The sequence below is a fragment of the Peromyscus maniculatus genome, chromosome 1 (genome assembly GCF_049852395.1).
Source record: "Peromyscus maniculatus bairdii isolate BWxNUB_F1_BW_parent chromosome 1, HU_Pman_BW_mat_3.1, whole genome shotgun sequence".
Taxonomy (NCBI): Eukaryota; Metazoa; Chordata; class Mammalia; order Rodentia; family Cricetidae; genus Peromyscus; species Peromyscus maniculatus.
The window spans coordinates 113,179,530-113,198,283 of NC_134852.1; the positions used below are offsets into that span (position 1 = coordinate 113,179,530).

The 18,754-nt window shown below is 46.7% G+C and overlaps 2 protein-coding genes across 7 annotated transcripts in view; one reads left to right on the forward strand and one right to left on the reverse strand.

Moving 5' to 3' along the window:
* Rnf121 (ring finger protein 121) overlaps positions 1-5,791 on the reverse strand; it is a 68,568-nt gene extending 62,777 nt beyond the window's left edge. Inside the window, exon 1 of one of the 3 annotated variants that reach the window (XM_076548812.1) lies at positions 5,449-5,791. Coding sequence is in view for 1 of the 3 variants with exons in the window: in XM_006993296.4 (XP_006993358.1) it covers positions 1,074-1,136 (63 nt within the window). In the remaining 2 variants the exon portion in view is untranslated. Of the gene's footprint in view, positions 1-1,073; positions 1,322-5,448 lie in introns of those variants that run through there. The other 2 variants (XM_006993296.4, XM_076548815.1) reach the window with 2 other exon arrangements.
* On the forward strand, positions 1,220-18,344 carry Xndc1n (XRCC1 N-terminal domain containing 1, N-terminal like). 4 transcript variants are annotated; one of them, XM_042280673.2, is made up of 10 exons: positions 1,220-1,801; positions 4,303-4,477; positions 8,224-8,365; positions 10,455-10,610; positions 12,102-12,280; positions 14,130-14,215; positions 14,408-14,580; positions 16,001-16,073; positions 16,913-17,040; positions 17,725-18,344. In XM_042280673.2, exons 2-10 carry the CDS (start codon positions 4,433-4,435, stop codon positions 17,958-17,960), a joined length of 1,218 nt encoding a protein of 405 aa, XP_042136607.1. In that variant the 5' UTR covers positions 1,220-1,801; positions 4,303-4,432; the 3' UTR covers positions 17,961-18,344. The 4 variants fall into 4 exon arrangements, with proteins under 4 accessions (XP_042136607.1, XP_042136614.1, XP_076404920.1 ...); XM_042280680.2 differs by having other exon boundaries at positions 1,299-1,801; positions 10,481-10,610; XM_076548805.1 differs by having other exon boundaries at positions 1,305-2,173.
* Positions 18,345-18,754: the final 410 nt, after the last annotated feature.

Consider the following 18,754-nt stretch of genomic DNA (forward strand, 5'->3'; position numbering starts at 1 on the left):
CCATACGCTGTCACAGAGAAGACCACAAAGCAACTCGAAACGATCACTGACCATTTGGCCTCAGACTGCCCCTTATCTTTCTGACCTTCGCTTCCCTCTACAGAGTCCTGTACTTTTCATTTCTTCCAAGCTCAATGTCTCCTTCAAGGACCACACGTCATTCAACACCCCCATTGTTAAATGCCTATTAGATAAAGGGTTCATACCTTTTCAAGCTCACCTGGAAGGAACCCGTTGAGAGGAGGGGAAGGGAGGATGAAGGAGAATGAATGAGAATGAAGATGAACTCAAAAACCATTCCACAACTGGGAAACGTCCCCTAGCCCTCTTCTCAGAACCACCACTAGACCTGTAATGCAATGCCTCTTCTTATCCCATAACCACACTGTAGACGTTACAAGAAGAAGGTCTCTGGTCTTGTGTCCCGAGCACTTAGCCCAGGACTGAACACAGAAGTAACAATGTTTGTTCAATGAACAAATGGACCGTTTTCTGTTACAAAATTATTCATTCATTCACAATTATTCATTCATTCCTCGGCCACAATTCTACTGAGCATGCGGTATGTACAAACCCTAACCTGTAAGGACAAATAAGATGGTCCCTACCTAAAAACAATTCAAAGCTGTCAGACCGGTATACTAAGCAATGCTTCCCGATCTGTGTCCCCAGCCTTCAGGTCAGGCTTGGAGTCCTTCCCCAAAGGGAAAGCCTCGGCCTTGCCTTACAGGCGTCCACGCCCCTCCAGTTAAAGCTACTCCTACCAGCCCCTTAGTCCTACCTTAGACCTCCATCTAAGAATCTCAAAATCTTTAATGTTCCCACCTCTCTGGCCTTCCCGCCATCACCACCCAGTTAAAGCGGCTGCCCATCTACTGCACCAGCAACGCCTCGGGGTCCCTGAGTCAGAAGCCCTCAGCTTTCCCTCACGGAAAATCCGCCTCCCTGTCAGCGCCCTCTTTCCTCGGGATCTTGCCCGCTTCTCCCAGGGCCTCCGGCTCCCGATATTCCTCACTCCCTCTCCTTCCACCGTCAGGCTGTCGCTCCTTTTCTTGTCCCTCAATCCCTCTTACCTCATCTAGCTCCCTTTCCGCAACAGCACCTCCTCCAACCTCCACCTCCACCACTGCCGCCATCTTCACGGCCGGCCCCCACCCCTGTCCCCCGCGAGCCAGCTGCTTCCGCCGCTCAAGCGCTCGCAGCCAATCGGAGGCGCGGCCTGGGCGGGGCTTCAAGACGGGCAGATGCCTGTGAGGAACCAAGAGACCGTCTACCTGCTCCTTCGGAATTAAGAAGGGGCAACTCTCAGGCACTACCAAGCTTCAACAGGAAAGCGTCCTCGGAAAAACAAGAATTGTGCCTGTGCTATTTTAGTGTAAATAGTTCACCAGTCGTCACTACGGAGAGCAACAAAAGAGGGTCCCTGAATGCGCTAATTTTGCGACGCTCCCTCGCTTGGGCTACGGGCAGAGACGCGTGTGCAACCAAGAACTACATTTCCCATGCGGCATCGAGTCCGACCCGGAAGTTTAAATCTCGCTCGCTACGGGAAGAGTGTAGTGAATAAAAGTACACCTAAAAACACAAGCACGCGGGGTTTTTGTTGTTTTTAGATGAGTAATTGCTGTCTTGCCTCAGTGGGAGCCATCTTTCAGAAAAGCGGCTTCTTTAAACCCCAAAATGCGTCCCTGAGCTTCTGTAGGCGGGGTGGCGCTCGGGCCAGAAGGCGGAGGTCACCGGACCGATTTGGCGGGAGAATAAGATTGGAGCCCAGGAGCTGAAGCTGCCCCGACTTCTTAAGGTTCGTGGACGCGGGTGAGAGGCGTTGCGATTTGTCAATTGAGAGGAGTAGCTGAAAGGGAGGAGGGTGACCAACAAGAAAATGAACAGAAGCAACCTAGTCCGGGATCTTAACCCTCAAAAAGGTCGAGAGCTGCAGAACCTGGAGGACCTCAATGAGCAGATAATTGCTAATCATCTGTGTGTTTTCTCCCTTAAATATGTAAACATTACATATTTAAGAATGAGTCAAACAAAAAATCCTGTTGTCCAGGAGCTCACAATCTTATCAAGAGACATAAGACATAAACATATAGTTGTTACATGAGGAGGCACCTAGTTAAATACCAAGTGAGAATTGGCCGGATGGAGCAGTTACCTTGAACTGATTAAGGTAGGGTTGTGTGTGTGTGTGTGTGTGTGTGTGTGTGTGTGTGTGTGTGTGTGTGAGAGAGAGAGAGAGAGAGAGAGAGAGAGAGAGAGAGAGAGAGAGAGAGATTTGAACACCAGTTACCTTGAACTGATTGGGTAGGGTTTTGTGTGTGTGTGTGTGTGTGTGTGTGTGTGTCATTTGAACATCAAAATAAATAAGTTGTAAAGAGAGCAAGTATTCCAAGTAGGAGCAATAGCATGAGAAAATAGAAAACTTTGGTGATGAATAGAGTAGAAAGCCATTATGGCCAGGAATGTATCAGGATTCCTGGACTCATATTTTCAGGGAGACTATTGGAAGAAAAATTCGGGTCTGATGGTATATGCTACTCATGAGGCTGAGGCAAAGTTACTTGATCCCAGAAGTTGAAAACCACCCTGACATGAATGTGATGGCCCATGCCTAAGACCCCAACATTTGAGAGGCTGAGGCAGGAGGACCTGGGGTTCAGGGCTGGGCTAAACAACATAGTAAGACCTTCATCTCAAACATAATTTCTTAGGAGCCAGCAAGATGGCTCAGTGTGTGGACTGGAGAGATGGCTCAAAGATTAAGAGCACTCGCTGCCTTGCAGGAGACCCAGATTCGATTCCCAGCACCTACATGGCAGTTCACAATCATCTGGGGTTTTTTCATCTGGGGTTTTTTGTTTGTTTGTTTGTTTGTTTGTTTTAAGATTTATTTGTTTATTATGTATACAGTTTTCTGCCTGCACACATCCCTGCAGGCCAGAAGAGGGCACCAAATCTCATTATAGATGGTAGTGAGCCACCATGTGGTTGCTGGGAATTGAACTCAAGACCTTTGGAAGAGCAACCAGTGTTCTTAACCTCTGAGCCATCTCTCCAGTCCTCACAATAACCTGTAACTCCAGTTCCAGGTCTGACACCCTCTTCCGGCTTCCTGCAGCACCAGGAACATATGTAGTGTATTTAGATATATGCAAGCAAAATACTCAAATGCATAAAATATAAGTCCTTTGGGGGGAAAAATGACTCGGTGGGAGAAGGCAGTTGCCTAATGACCTGCATTCCATCCCCAGGACCCTCATGGCAGAAGGAGAAGATTTGACTCCTTCATGTATATACTCGTCCGCCTACATACAAAACAAATAAATGTAAAACAGAAATTTAATTTAAAAAAAAATATTTGGCCAGCTTCAGCTGCATAGCAGATACAATGTCAGCCAGGACTATGTAGCAAGATATTGTCTCAAAAAAAAAATAATAATAATAATCTTGGGAGACCCTCCCCTACCTAAAGACATTCAGGTATCTTTAAAATACTTGTTACCAGAGGATTATTGACCATGAGTGATGAACAGAGTTAATTTATTTTCTGTGTATTTTTGCATATATTTAAAATTTCAGCCTTGGTGGCACACGCCTTTAATCCCAGTCCTCGGTAGGCAGAGACAGTCATATATCTCTGTGAGTTTAAGGCCAGCCAGGTCTACAGAGCTAGTTCCAGGACAGCCAGGGCTACACAGAGAAACCCTGTCTTGAAAAACAAAAAGGAAAAAACAATGTTTATCCATACTCACTGGCCCAAGAACACCTTATTTTGAATCAGGTCTGGCTGTATACCCCAAGCTAGCCTTGAACCTGCTGTGTAGCAGGGCTGGCTTTCAACTGTCCTCGTGACTTAGCCTTCCAAATGCTAGGATCACAGGCATGGGACACCACTCCCAGCTTGGAGGAATGAAAAGCTAACTTAGGAGGTTTCCTTGAACAGAGAAAGCAGAGTACTATACTGTGATTAGTTGTACATTTGTTGCCCATCCTTACTATGTCCTCAGCTCCCAGGGACAGAGATAAATGATTCAAGGCACCATTCATGTTCTTGGGAATTTTATAAATCCAGCATTACTATAATAACAGTTTTGTTTTGTCTTTTTAATTTTCTCCTTTGTTTTCTTGAGGCTGTCTCACAATTGTGGGGGAAAGGTGTCTCTAGATGATCCAGCTTTGCTTCCTACAGGCCATGGTGGCCCTGAGAAATGAGCTGACTTCTGTAAATAGTTCTTATTATCAAAGAAATAAGAATGGGTAGCTTATGTTGCTTTTGTTCTTTTTTTTTTTTTCCTCCAGGAGTAATGTGAGGATTCTTATTCTCTCAAAAGCTACCAAGAGCAAAACATAGGCAGTGCCACTGTGGTGGCAGAAGATATCCTGGGAGGAAGCATATTTGCCGTGTACTTGAGGAAACTGGTGACCTCTGATGGCTCCTGTGAAGATCAGCCATGTAGTATCATTTTCCTCTCAGGTATATTAGTCACCAGCCATGATGGCTTTTTTTTTTAAAAAAATGGTTTATCGAGACAGGGTTTCTCTGTGTAGCCCTGGCTGTCCTGCAACTCACTCTGTAGACCAGGCTGGCCTTAAACTCACAGAGATCCGCCTGCCTCTGCCTCCGCTGGAATTAAAGGTGTGCACCACCACTGCCCAGCTGATTACTTTTCTTTTGATGACTAAGAAGAGTGAATAGCTGTAAAAGACTGTCCATGGTTTGTAGATAGCTGACAAAACTGCAGGCCTGTCTGTGCCAGAGTTTCTAGAAGGGCAGTTTGGTCAAACTGCCATGGAAATTAATCAAGGGCACTCAAGGCCATACTTAACTGAGGATATAATGACCACCATCAAATATGCTCACTTTATGGAAAGTTCTACAGTTCCCACGTTGGGCCCAATGCTGATCTACCATGGGGATTACTGGAGACTTCCCATCCTTTCCTCCAGTCATTTGCTTCATCCATTAACCCCGTCTCTTTCCTCCCAGTACACTAATCGTTTTTGAGGGGTGCTAAGCTACTCATTGACATTTGGGTAGCTAGGTCCATTTTATAGCAGTGTCATAGGCATGGTAGAATATTTAGCATTCCTGGTTCCCAGGCCCTATGACAATACTACTTCATGGTAATTTTGACAGTTAAAAGCATCCCCACACAGGGCTGGAGAGCTGGCTCAATGGTTAAGAGCACTTGTCTTGCATAAGACTTAGTTTCAATTCTTTGCATTTATATGGTGGCTCCCAACCATCCTTAACCCTGGGTCCAGGGAATCCAACAGATATATACATGATGTGGGTATATGCATCCTGGAAAAACATTCATACACATATAAAAGTAAATAAATTATTATTTTTTGATCCCCACACATTTCAGAGAGCCCCCTTAGATGGTGCTTAGGAACTACTATATTAACCCATGAAATAGAAATCGTCTTAGCCCTCCTTACCTGAAGTCGCTTGAACTGTCATCATTGTCTTCCTCTCCCTCTTTTTCTTCTTTTGTGAGACAAAGGCTCACTCTATATCCCTGACTAGCCTAGTACTCACTTTGTAGACCAGGCTGGCCTCAAACTCACAGAGATGTACCTGCCTTTGTTTGAGTATTGTTGCTTTTGTGGGGTTTTGGTGGGGGGGCAGGGGGTTGTTGTTGTTTGCGATAAGATCTTGCCATGTAGCTCAGGCCAGCCTTGAACTCACTGTGTATCCCAGGTTGGCCTCAGACTCTTAATCATCCTGCCTCATCCACTTGAGTGCTGGAATTATAGACATATACCACAATACCTACCTTCAAATGTTTTGTCATAGGATCTTAGAGAATGTTAGCAGTCTTCTAACGTCGTGGTTTCTATAGAGACTGTTCTAGAAGCTGAAGAGAAGCATCAAAGTACATCTTTAGCCTCCCTCCCCAACCTGTATTTTAATTAGAGCTTTACTTTTATCTTGAGAAAAATATTCACACACATGTGAAATTATAGTTAAAAGAAGGATTTTATTGTGGAAATAAACAAAACAAAACAAAAAAATAGTTAAAAACCATGAGTCGCCGGGTGGTGGTGGCGCACACCTTTAATCCCAGCACTGGGGAGGCAGAGGCAGGCGGATCTCTGTGAGTTCAAGGCCAGCCTTGTCTCCAAAGCGAGTTCCAGGAAAGGTGCAAAGCTACACAGAGAAACCCTGTCTCGAAAAAAGAAAAACAAAAAAACAAAAAAAACCATGAGTCAAAGCTGGGTGCAGCTGGGGCTGGAGAGATGGCTCAGCAGTTATGAACAGTTGCTGGTCTTCCAAAGGACCCTGGTTCAGTTCCCAGCACCCACCTGACACAACCAGCTGTAACTCCAGCTTCAGGGGATCTGACACCCCTTTTGGGCCTCTTTGGGCACATACCTATGGGCAAAACACCTATGTTCATTAAAAAGAAAAAAAGAAAGGGGGAGAAAGCTGGGTATGGAGGTGCATGCTTATAATCCCAGCACTTGGGAAGCAGAATCAGACAGTCATCCTTGAGATGCCTGTTTCTAAAAAAACAAAAACCGTGAATACGGTTTTCTCTTTTACTTAAAAAGAAATTTAGAACCAGAGGAAGAAAGTCGTTTGTTTGCTCAAAGCTTCTCAACCAAAAAGGATTTGCATTTGCATTAGTGAATTTGGGATTTCTTAAATCTCATTGTCACTATCAGTGACTTTGAATAATCACTTATATCTAAGCACCCTTTGTAAATTAAGAATACAATCTTTTGCTGGTCGTAGTGGTGCACATCTACAATTTTAACCCTCAGGAGGAATTTATGTTTGAGGCTAGCCTGGACTACGTAAACAAAATCTTATTTCATAGAATTATATTAGAGTTAAATAAATGTAGGAGGGGTGGGGTTTGGAGAGATGGCTCAGCTCAGAGGTTAAGAGCATTGACTGCTCTTCCAGAGTTCCGTAGTTCAATTCCCAGCAGGCACATGTGGTTCATAACCACCTATGATGTGTCTGGTGTGCATAACCACCTATGATGTGTCTGGTGTGCAGTCAAACATGGCAGACAGAACACTGTATTCATAATAAATAAAATTTTTTTTTTCAAGACAGGGTTTCTCTGTGTAGCTTTGCACCTTTCCTGGAACTCGCCTTGGAGACCAGGCTGGCCTCGAACTCACAGAGATCCGCCTGCCTCTGCCTCCCAAGTGCTGGGATTAAAGGCATGCACCACCACCGCCTGGCTAATAAATATTTTTAAAAAATAAAGTAAATGTTTGTGTAGAGACTGAACCAAAAGTCAGGGAGCCAATATAGGTCTGACCTAGGTCTTCTGCATATATGATATGGTTGTGTAGCTTGGTGTTCTTGTGGGAGCCCTGACATTGGGAGTGGGGGTTGTCGCTGGCTCTGTTGCCTGCTCTTGGGACCTTTTTCTTAGTGGATTGCCTGGTATTGATTTAATATGAGGGGGTGAGCCTAGTCTTATTGTAACTTGATATGCCATGTTTGGTTGATACACCTGGGAGGCCTGCCCTTTTCTAAAGGGAATTGGAGGAGTGGATCTGGGGGAGAGGAGAGATACGGGAGAGGGAGGTGAAACAGTGGTCAGAATGTAATATATGAGAGAAGAATAAATTAAAAGAAAAAAAATAAGTATCTGTGTAAAAGTCTTGTTTGTTTGTTTGTTGTTGTTGTTGTTGTTTTTGGTTTTGGGGGGGTTTTTTTGAGACAAGGTTTCTCTGTGTAGCATTGGAGCCTATCCTGGAACTCACTTTGTAGCCGAGGCTGGCCTCGAACTCACAGAGATCTGCCTGGCCCTACCTCCCGAGTGCTGGGATTAAAGGTGTTCACTGCTGCCACTGCCGCCGCCCAGCTTGTGTAAGAGTCTTATGAATAAAGAACTATTAATGTAGTGTTAAAAGCTCTAGTTTTAAAAATCTGGGATTCTGCTTTGTTTAGTTACTTAGGTGAGTTTTAAAGCCCCATAAGCTTCAGTTTATTATCTCTTAACTACGCAGAAGTCAGAGTAACAACTCAAGAATCCTTAGGAGGAGTAAGTGAGGTAGTGTGATAAGTGAGGTAGAAGTTAATGGTGTCTACTGCATGAGTCAGGCTGGTTCCTGTGGATGCCCCTGTGCCTTCTCATGTTGAGATGCCTCAGCGGACGGGATTACAGATGTCCCTTGTTCTAAGGTATCCTTTTTTCCCTGTGAGCTCAGAACCCGTCCTGATTTTTCTCTTCCTCTCGGATGTAGGATCCCAAGTATCCTGTGGAGAACTTGCTGAACCCAGACAGTCATAGGGGACCTTGGCTCAGCTGTCCTCGGGACAAGAGTGGGAAACTGAAAGTGGAGCTTCAGCTGGAGAGGGTGGTCCCCATAAGTTACATCGATGTCGGTGAGTGAATCTCGGGCCTTTGGGACCTGTGAGGGAAAACAGGAATGACATGACTAACCACTCCCCTCAGCTCTCTCAGTTTGTTCTGACTGAGTAGCCTTCTGGAATAAGCCCTGCCTAGATGTGAAGGGAAAATGTTGTGTTTGCCCTTGGAGATGGTTTGGTGTTGGAAAACTCCTGGGTCTTCGTTCATAGAGACTACAATGTAGAGCAGAGACTGCAGCTCACTTGGTAAAGACCTTGCCTAGTACATGAGGACTAGAGTCTGACCCCCAGAACCCACATTTAAAGCTAGGCATGGGCTAGGGAGATGGCTCAGTGGAAAAGCAGTTGCCATACGAGTATAAGGATCAGTTGAATTCTCAGAATCCACAGGAGACCCAGATGGGATAGTCCACATTTGTAATCCCAGTGCCCCTGTGGTGATATAGGAAGCAGGAAAGTTCATGGGCAAGCTAGTATGTCTAACACAGCAGGGAACAGCAGAGACAACCTGCCTCAAACAAGGAGGAAGGTGAGGACTCACGCTTGCACTTGTCCTCTGGCTTCCACTCACACACATACACAAAGCCAAATATAGAGGCACACTCCCTGTGATCCCAGTGTTGGGAGGTGAGACAAACTGCTACCTGGAGATCACTGGTGTGCTGCATACTTTTATGTCAGCTTGACCCAAGCTAAAGTCACCTGAGAGGAGGGAACCTCAACTTTAAAAATGCCTCCAGCCAGGCGGCAGCGGTGGTGGCGCACGCCTTTAATCCCAGCGCTCAGGAGGCAGAGCCAGGTGGATCTCTGTGAGTTGAGGCCAGCCTAGTCTACAGAGCAAGATCCAGGACAGGCATCAAAGCTACACAGAGAAACCTTGTCTCGAAAAAAATAAAAATGCCTCCAGCCTAGCGGGGTGGTGAACACCCTTAATCCCAGCACTCAGGAGGCAGAGTCAGGAGGATGTCTATGAGTTTGATGCCATAAGATGGGCTGTAGGGTAGTGGTGGTGCATGTCTTTAATTCCAGCACTTGAGAGGTGGAGGCAGGTGGATCTCTTGAGTTTGAGGCCAGCCAGGTCTACAGAGTAAGTTCTAGGACAAATAGGACTAGACAGAGAAACCCTGTCTTGAAAAACAAAACAAAAAGACAAGGTGGGGCTGCTGGAGAGATGGCTCGGTGGTTAAGAGCACTGGCTGCTCTTCCAAAGGAAATAGGTTCAATTCCCAGGACCCACATGATGACTAACTTCAGTTCCAGGGGATCTGACTCCCTCTTCTGGCCCCTGAGGGTACCAGGCACATAAGTGGTACACAGACATACATGCAGGCAAAACACCCATACACATGAAATAAAATAATTTTTAAAAAGACAAGGTGGACAGCACCTGAGGAACAGCAACCAGGTTGTTTTCTGGCCGCCATACACGGGTAGCGTGCATTCATGTACACGTACACAAAGAGAATACAATGTGATGGCGCTTCTGGAATTACGCTGTGAACTCTGGTCTGGGTAAAGCCTTAGGGCACTGGATAATAATTGATACTAACAAACAGAATCCTTATCATCTCTAAAGATCAGTGTCAGGAGGATGCTGAAAAGTGCACAGTGCATCGGAGTTTATAGATTACAATAGTTGATGCCAGGCATGATGGCACATCCCTTTAATCCCAGCATTAAGGAGACTGAAGCAGGCCGATCTCTTGAGTTTAAGACCAGCCTGGTCTACATAATTGAGCTCCAGGCTAGCTAAGGCTACATACTAAGACCCTGTCTCAAAAACAAACAAAAAAGTTGGCCTTAGAATTCCCTAAAGACTTGTTAGAGACCACTGTCTTTGCTTTCTCAGGACAGAAAGCTGTTGGGTTCCTTAACAGTGATTTCCAGGGCAGGTTTCGGACTGTGGTGGCCATGGTGAACCTTCGCTATCACTTGATGGACTAAGCTTTCATTCCATCCCAGTTGGTGGCTCTCTGTGTGACTCCCCATGTCGCCAGAACTTTCTGGCTCCTGAGGAGCTCTAGGGTGGAGTGTTCCCCCCCCCAGTACTGTACCCTGTAGTCATTCTCTCATGGTCGCCCTTCTCTCCACCTTCCGTCCCCAGGTAACTGTGGCTGTGCTTTCCTGCAGATTGACGTGGGTCGTTCTTCCTGGCCCCTGGACAGACCTTTCGTCACCCTTCTCCCTGCAACCATGCTAATGTCCCTCGCTGATTCAAAGGAGGGCAAGAACCGCTCCGGAGTCCGGATGTTTAAAGATGGTAAAGAGGGCAAAAGCAGGTGTGGGGGTGTTTCCAAGGACAGATGCAGTGCAGAGGTGGGTCTAAGTGCTGCTGGGTATAGACCATGGACGAGAGCCTGTGTTTAGAAGAGAGTAAGCTAATGCATTGTGTGAGTTCTGCCTGGTGAAAATGTCAGGAGTATTTCTGAGCTATGATTGATATATTTACCTCTGACTTATTGTTGCCTGATACATTATCATGTTTTAGGGTTTGGGTTGTTGAGACAGGGTCTCGTGCAGCTTAGGCTAGCCTTAAATACTTACTGCCTTAGCCTCTCAGGAGCTGGAATTTCAGGCACATGGCACCACACCCAGTGATTGCTATGTTTTTTATTTGATCCCTGTTTTATTTAATCCCTAGCACCACAAAAAAGAGAAAGGTATAGAATAAATTTTTGTGTGTGGTAAAAAGCTCCATGCTGGCTATATTTATATAATATATAGTGTGTCCTGAATTCTGCTTATGCAAATCTCTGTGTTCACTGAGCAGTGTAACAGATGCATAAGATAAGATCCCTGGACTCTAGGGAATTGCAATCTGTTTATCTGTGTTTAAATTGGAGGTGTTTATCTTGTTGTAAAGGAAGAGTGAGATTTTGGAAGCGTTTATGTGAGGTATAGGGGATGATGTACTGACTGACTGGATAATGCTAGGAATCAAAGAAGTCAAGTTTGTGGTATTGGCTTCGGATGCTGTGAGTGGCTGCATAGAGGAGGTTGAGCCTCATGGCTCAGGAAGGTGGAGACTGGTATGAAACAATGATGGAGGAGTGGATAGAAGACAAGGAGCTAGGCTGAAAGGGCCCTGCCTTGCCTGCCTGGCAAACCTTTCTCTGAGCATCAGAGCCTGAAGGGACACGTGCTAGTGATGTCCATTCCTCCTCCCGTTGGCGTTTACTGTGTGTAGCCGTGGCCTTGTCTTGTCTTCCCTTTCTTCAGTTTTGGATTTTCTCCCTTCCTGCCTCCCGACTAATAACAGTTAATGCAGCACATTTTCTTCTCGGTTGCTCAAGCCTGTGCGAGTGTGCATGAGCATGCACGAGAGCACACACACACACTAACACGTCCCTCTCTCTCTTTTTTCCTCTCTCTAGGGTCTCATGTAGCCTAAGCAGACCTCAAACTTGCTTTGCAACCAAGGAGCTCCTGGGCTGAGATTACAACCATGCACTTCCACACCCAGCTTTCTTCTCTCTCTCTCTCTCTCTCTCTCTCTCTCTCTCTCTCTCTCTCCTTTTTAAATAATTATTTTTATTTTTTATTTGTGTATATGTGGGAGGGGTGTGTATGTGTACTGGTGCCTGAGGAGGCCAGAAGAGGGTGTGAGGTCCCCTGGAGTTACAGGCAGTTTTAAACCACCTGGCATGGGTGCTGGGAACTGAACTCTGGTCCTCTGCAAGAATAACAAGTGCTCTTAACTATTGAGCCTTCTCTCCAGCCCCTCCTTTCTCTCCTTTTTTCTTTCCTTGAGATGATTTCCTGACTCCAGCCTCAGGAGAATCATGGGATCGACTTCGACTGACCTGCTCGCAACCTTTCACACGTCACCAGTCCTTTGGCCTGGCCTTCCTCCGGGTGCGGTCCTCTCTGGACCCCTCAGCTGACTCTGTGGTGGATCTCCCTGTCCTGGGAGGCTCTGGGCCCACCCAGGTATGTGCAGTGGAGGCTCTGGGCACACCCAGGCATGTGCAGTGGAGGCTCTGGGCCCACCTATGTATATGTTCAGTGGTGGAGCGAGGGTTTAGTTTTTTCTTTTCAGCTCCTAGTTAAAACCTGATGCTTAATTGAAGAAAAGTAAGCACAGAAAGAGAGAGAGAATATGAAATTCCCTGTGTATAAACTCATGGCATGACCTCTCCATGGTATGGTTACCAGGGAGGTTTTATTGTAGAGAGAGAATAGCCAGAGGCGCTCACATAGCAAACATAGTGGGGTTATAAGAAGAATGAGTAGCTGGGGGGAGGGGAGCCTGTGAGCTAGAGCGAGTTTAGGGTAGGAAGAAGGTGGGCAAGGCAGGACACCAGCATGGGCTATGACATGTGTGACAGGTACTCCTGATGCTGAGGGGACAGATTGGCCAGCATGCACTTCCGTGTGTTGTAGGCACCACAGGTGGGCATTTGTCCCTTCTGCCAGTGATGAGGGAAATAATTTTTTTTTTAAGATTTATTTATTTATTATGTATGCAGTGTTCTGCCTGCATGTATGCTTGCACACCAGAAGAGGGCACCGGAAGGCGTTATAGGTGGTTGTGAGCCACCATGTGGTTGCTGGGAATTGAACTCAGGACCTGGAAGAACAGCCAGTGTGCTTAACCTCTGAGCCATCTCTCGAGCCCGGGAAATAACTCTTTTTAGTTGAGGGGAACTGGCTTCCTAAGTTCCTGAGGAAAGCTGGCTTTTATCAGCAGCCAGAAAAGAAATCCTCCTGTAGTCCAGGTTGAGTGCATTTCTAAATCGTTAGACTCCTTCTGGAGTTTGGGAAGTTGGAGTCTCCTTTGGACCGAACACCCTGGACTTGTGGAATAAGCCTCTCCCTTTTCTTCTTTTACATGGCAGAGATGGAAGTGAGCCTTGCATACAGTCTACACAAAGCTGTTGAAGCACTGTTCTTTAGCCATGTTGAAATTCTTTTTGAGTCTCAGCTTAACCTCATATGTTATTCCTGGGCTTGCAGAGAGCTCTCACGTCAGCACTTGGAAGCCCCAAGGCTCCCTACGGCCCCTCCGACATTGTGTCCTGCCTGGCTGCCCTGCAAAGCCCTCTGTATCGTTATTTTATATACCTGCCTGGGTCGTCCATTTGAGCACTTGAGAGACAGAGGCAGGCAGGTGGAGCTCTCAGGAGTTTTCTTTTTGCTTCTGTTTTGAGACAGGGTTTCTCTGTATAGCCCTGGCTGTCCTGGAACTCTCACTGTAGACCAGGCTGGCCTCAAACTCACAGCTATCCTCCTGCCTCTGCTTCCCCAGTGCTGGGATTAAAGTTGTATGCCACTACCACCCAGCTTTTTTATTTTTTTATTTTTTTTGCTGGCCTTGAACTTTCTATAATTTACACTTATACAAATTTATTTTTATTTATATACAAATTTAAAGTATGATGTAGATATATATTTTATATATTTTAAAAGTTTACAAGAGCCGGGCGGTGGTGGCGCACGCCTTTAATCCCAGCACTCGGGAGGCAGAGCCAGGCGGATCTCTGTGAGTTCGAGGCCAGCCTGGGCTACCAAGTGAGCTCCAGGAAAGGCGCAAAGCTACACAGAGAAACCCTGTTTCCATCAGTCCCCATAGGCCTGTTTTACCCAGTAGTGTGAATTCTTTTATTCCCAGAGCCCTTCTGATTGTGACAAAACCCTTAGCATACAAAATTGCAGCATCTCAGATTGCACACACCAGCAAATATGTAAAAGTTACTGCGGATACAATCATGTTGCATCCCTAGGCAGCAGTGCCCCCTGCAGGTGAATCTGGGTATTTACGTCTTCATTTTCTCCTCAGAACTCTTCGGATATGCTGGAGTCTGAGCCTAGGCCCTGGCTGACTAATCCTTCTATCCGGAGGACATTCTTCCCAGATCCCCAGACGTATGTACCTGCTGTTGATATTTCTCGTGTAAGGGAAAGACCATGTAGCTCAGGGGCACAGAAACCCAGCCTATGGTCCCCGGGTTAATCACTTATGTCTAAGCATGTCAGGATAGCGAACTGTCTTGGTTGGTTGGAGTAAATAGAATAAAGTTTGCATTCTGAGTGAAACAAAATACTGTTTCTCTGCAGGAGCACCAAGGAAATTTCAGAGCTCAAGGGTAAGCTGAAGCAGTTGCAGCCAGGGCCGCTGGGGCGGGCGGCCCACATGGTGCTTTCTGCTGCCAACAGGGCACCTCCGGCCGGGGTGGTGAGCCCAAAGAACGGCCATGGGGAACCAGGTCCCAGTCATCCACAGAGTGCAGGTGAGGCCCCAGGATCTGTTCCTTCTGTGCCTGACACTGCCCTCCCTCCCTGACCCTTCCCTGCTGTACTGGGATGGCTCACTGTCTTCAAGGAGAAAAATAGTCAGGGAAGAAGAGAAGTTAAATCTTATATAATAGTTGAAAGAACACTGGCCTAGGAATCAGGAATCCTTGTCTTTGCTTCAGCTCCCTCACCTTTATAGGAAAGGGGCTAAACCAAATAATACCTTAGCTTATTACAATCTCAGTGTTCTGTGATTGTCTCAGAAAGACAGGGCTAGTAAATGCCTCCATCCCAGCACTTGGGGAGTGGAGGAGGCAGAGGGATCAGTAGTCAAGGTCATTCATTCTCAGTACATGGAGAGCTAGCTCCCAGCCAGCCTGAGCAACCTGAGACCCTGTCTCAGAAAAGAAAAGAGAGAGAAATGGCTGCAGGCATCTCAGGGCTCTTCTGGAAAGGATGCTATTCCAGCTCATTCAAGGAGGCTGGTGAGTCAGTATCTCACGGTGTAGCAGGGGAAGGAGTGAGAGTCAGAAGTGTGTGTGTGTGTGTGTTTACTCCCTTGAGACAAGGGAGTAACTCTTAGCCTGGAACTAACAGATATCTACCTGCCTCTGCCTCCCAAGTGCTGGGATTAAAGGTGTGCACCACCACATCCTAGTGAAGTCATGGCTTTTTGCAACCTATTCACAGATACTGTGCCATTTGCCATAGATACCACGGACACTCAGAGGGCCCTCAATACAAACAGGCAGTAGGTAATGGGAGTCTCAGAGTCTATAAGGATAAAGGCTTATGGTCTTGAGAAGAGGCTGAAAAGAAACTACGCATTTAGGGATATCTACTATTGATAAGGTACTAAGATTGTGTAAGCACTTTGAAATACATTTAGTGCTATACCAAGAGTTTCTGAAATTGTGAATAAAGAGGTAAATGGTGACTGTTGGTTTTTGTTACTGCTCATTTGACGTGTATATATTGAATATCTGTATGTGCTAGTCTGTGTGGTGCCAGAGATCCTAGAATAAATAAAATAGCAATGCTCATATCTTAATGAAGAGGTGGGTGTCTGTGTCACCCCTGAAATCTAAAACTAAACTGTGATAAATACTCTGAAAGAACAGACGGTAGGATGACAAGGTTCCAGTCAGAGAATCTAGGGAATTCTCAGGCTGGAATTAAGCAGGCAAAGAAGATAGAAAAAATACCTCAAAAGAAAACTTAAAATGTGGAAGCCATGTGTAAACAGCTAGATAGTTTGTTTTGATTTTTGTTTTTCACGAAAAGATCTCATTATTCATCCCAAGTTGGTCTTGAACTTGCTGTCCTGCAGTCTTGGCTTCCTGAGTTCTGGGATTATAGGCGTGTGCCACCTTGTCTGGTGTGACGATAAATAACTAATGAGCGTTTCTCATACAGAGCCCAGAGCAGAAGAACAAAACAGGAAGAATGATGTGGGCAGAAGGAAGAGAAGGAAATTGCAGGACCAAAGGTAGGCAGGCTGCCATCACCTCCAGACCTCGGGATCTCCGAACCCCTCCTCACTATGGCTTCAGTCAAGCCCGGGCAGTCTGGGTCTTGATCTCTTAGACTACACGGAGAAAGATTGTCCTTGTCCTGATGTCTTCACACGTGGAGATAGGCAGAAATTGGCCCCGCCGTGAACCAGAATGAGAAGGTGTGTAGATGGCATCTGATCTAATGTGAGTCGGACGTCTCAGGCCTGTGGTCCTCGCAGGAGACCAGGGCAGGAAGAGTGCGAGTGTGACTGCAAGGACTGCTGGGATGCACAGCAGGCTTCAGGCCAGCCTGAAATGAGCAGTTGCTGGGGTCTGGGGACACACAGAAAAGCGGGAGTTGATAAAAATGGTGTGAAAGTAACTGTAGTTACTCAGCTTGGAAGTATCCTTAATCTATACTTCCAAAGGCTAATTTTATGTTATGTACATAATATCAATTTTAAAATTAAAAAACTACCAGGCATGATGGCATATACCTTTAATCCCAGGTGTTGGAAGGCAGAGATAGGCAGAGCTCTGAGTTCTGGGAAAGCCTGGTCTACATAGCAAGTTCTGGGCCATGCAGGACTGTATACTAAGACCCTATCTCAAAACTAGTTAACTTTTAAAAAACAGAGGACAGTGATAGAAACCCTGTTGTCAGATGCTCAAAGGTTAACTGCCTTCCTCTAGTCCGTCCTAGCAAGTGGAAAATCAAGGACTGACGGGGTTGCTGTTTCCGGTCTCTTCTCCATGCTTCTGGTCTGGATTCTGTGTTCTTCAGCCTTCGGTCTCTCCCAGCTAGCTGGCCTTAAACTGTTCTTTCCCACAGACCGTTGTCCACCTCAAGTTCTCAGCCAGATAGGAGGCGGGCAGCAAGAACAAGGCCGAGGCGGCACCGACCTCAGACCAAGAACGACGAAGGTGTGCAGGCAACTGGACAGTGTCCCATCTGCACAGGTGAGCTGTATGACTACTGTGGGCCCAAAGACGGGACGTTCGTCCGGAAGACGGGAGGCGGGCTGTGGGTACTGGCGGAACCATTCGGTAGAGCTGGGGAGGCGGCGCAGTGGGTAAAGCACCTGAGACTCAACTCCAAGGACCTGAGTTTGCATCCCCAGCACCCACGTAAAAGCTGGGTGTGGCGGCCCGTGTCTGCAACCCCAGGCTGGAGGGCCAGGGATAGACAGCGTCCACAGACTCACTGGCCAGTGAGTTATCACGCTAGATAACTAGTGAGCTCCAGGTACAACAGGATACCCCCTCTCAAAAAATTAGATGGAGAAGCAGGAAGATAGCTAATGTCAGCCTCTGGCTCCCACAAGTGCAAATGGTGCACACACACCAAACAAGTTTTGATTTGTCCAGGCCTGGTGGCCATGTTCTTTGTGCTCATAACTGGCCCTTTCCAGTAGACTCCACATTCTGTAAGGACATCCATATCCCTCGGCACCTAACGTACTGTCGGGCACATAGTAAATGTCTGATGAATGTTTGGCGGATCCGTGATGGTGTCTCTCAGGTGTGGCGTACTCAGCCATGGGAGACTTCCCTCACAAGCATTTGCATAGCGGCGGCAGCTCCTCCTCCGGCATCTCGCTGTGGGAACAGGCCCCGTTTATTGATCTCCTTCTTCCTCCTCAGGCTCCTTCAGCATCGAGACTCTCCCTTTGCATGCTGCCACTTGTGGAGACAGCTCCCCATCCCGGCCATCTTCTCCCTCCTCCTCCTCGTCTTCCTCGCCATCTGTGCTGTGGGTGTCCTCCCCAGAGAGCTCACCGTCGCCTTCCTGGGTCCAGTGCCCTATTTGCGAGTTACGGTTCTCAGCAAGAGAAATAGAAGAACATGCCAGCATGTGTGGAGAAGTTTGTCCAGCCTGAGCCACGAGGTCCTGTTGACCCTTAATGTCAGAGCCTGGGGAATGGGTCTCTTGTGGCTAAGAAGGGTTGGTTCCCCTCCCTTCCCCTGTTACCTCAGAACTCTGCCTGCCTGAGGACACTTCTGGACCCAGCTTGCTCCCCATTCCCGGTTGTCAAGGCTTTGTCTCTATGGTACCCAATTCTCATAAGGACAATTTCCCCTTGGAACTTCTTTAGTAGAATTGGTGATCTCTCCAAGGCCTTAGGACACTACACTATCTCGAATGTGTTTCCCTCAGTGAATGGTACTTATCCTCCTGCCCATTTTCCTGAAAGGAAAACTGAGGCTTGGTCAGAAGGAAAATGTGGCCTGGAAATAATAAAGTCCCATGATGTTCTCTGGAAGATGAATGTCTTGAGCATGAAACTGACAGCGAGTTTTTTTTTTTTTTTTTTTTAATGACCTTGACCTTCTATATCCTTCATGGGTGTCTGGCCCAGGTGTAATCAGATGACTGCTCTATAACTTTATTTATTGTGGGTCTGAGATGGACATTCAGTAACAGGAATGTCCTCTGTGGCTGCTCATAGGGCTGTCAGAGGGACCAGAGAGATTCCTTTCTAAGGAAAAGATGGTTCTAGGCTTGGCTGTGAGGCTTTGAGCAAACCCCACTCCCATCTGTTCAGTGAGGAGGCATTGGGGCTGCAGTGTCTCCCTGAGGTCCTGGACCTGTGATGGTCCACATTCTGCTTTGAGGAATTATGCGCTCTCCCTTTTTCCCAGGAGGTGTCATCGTGTGGTACTAACCACAAGT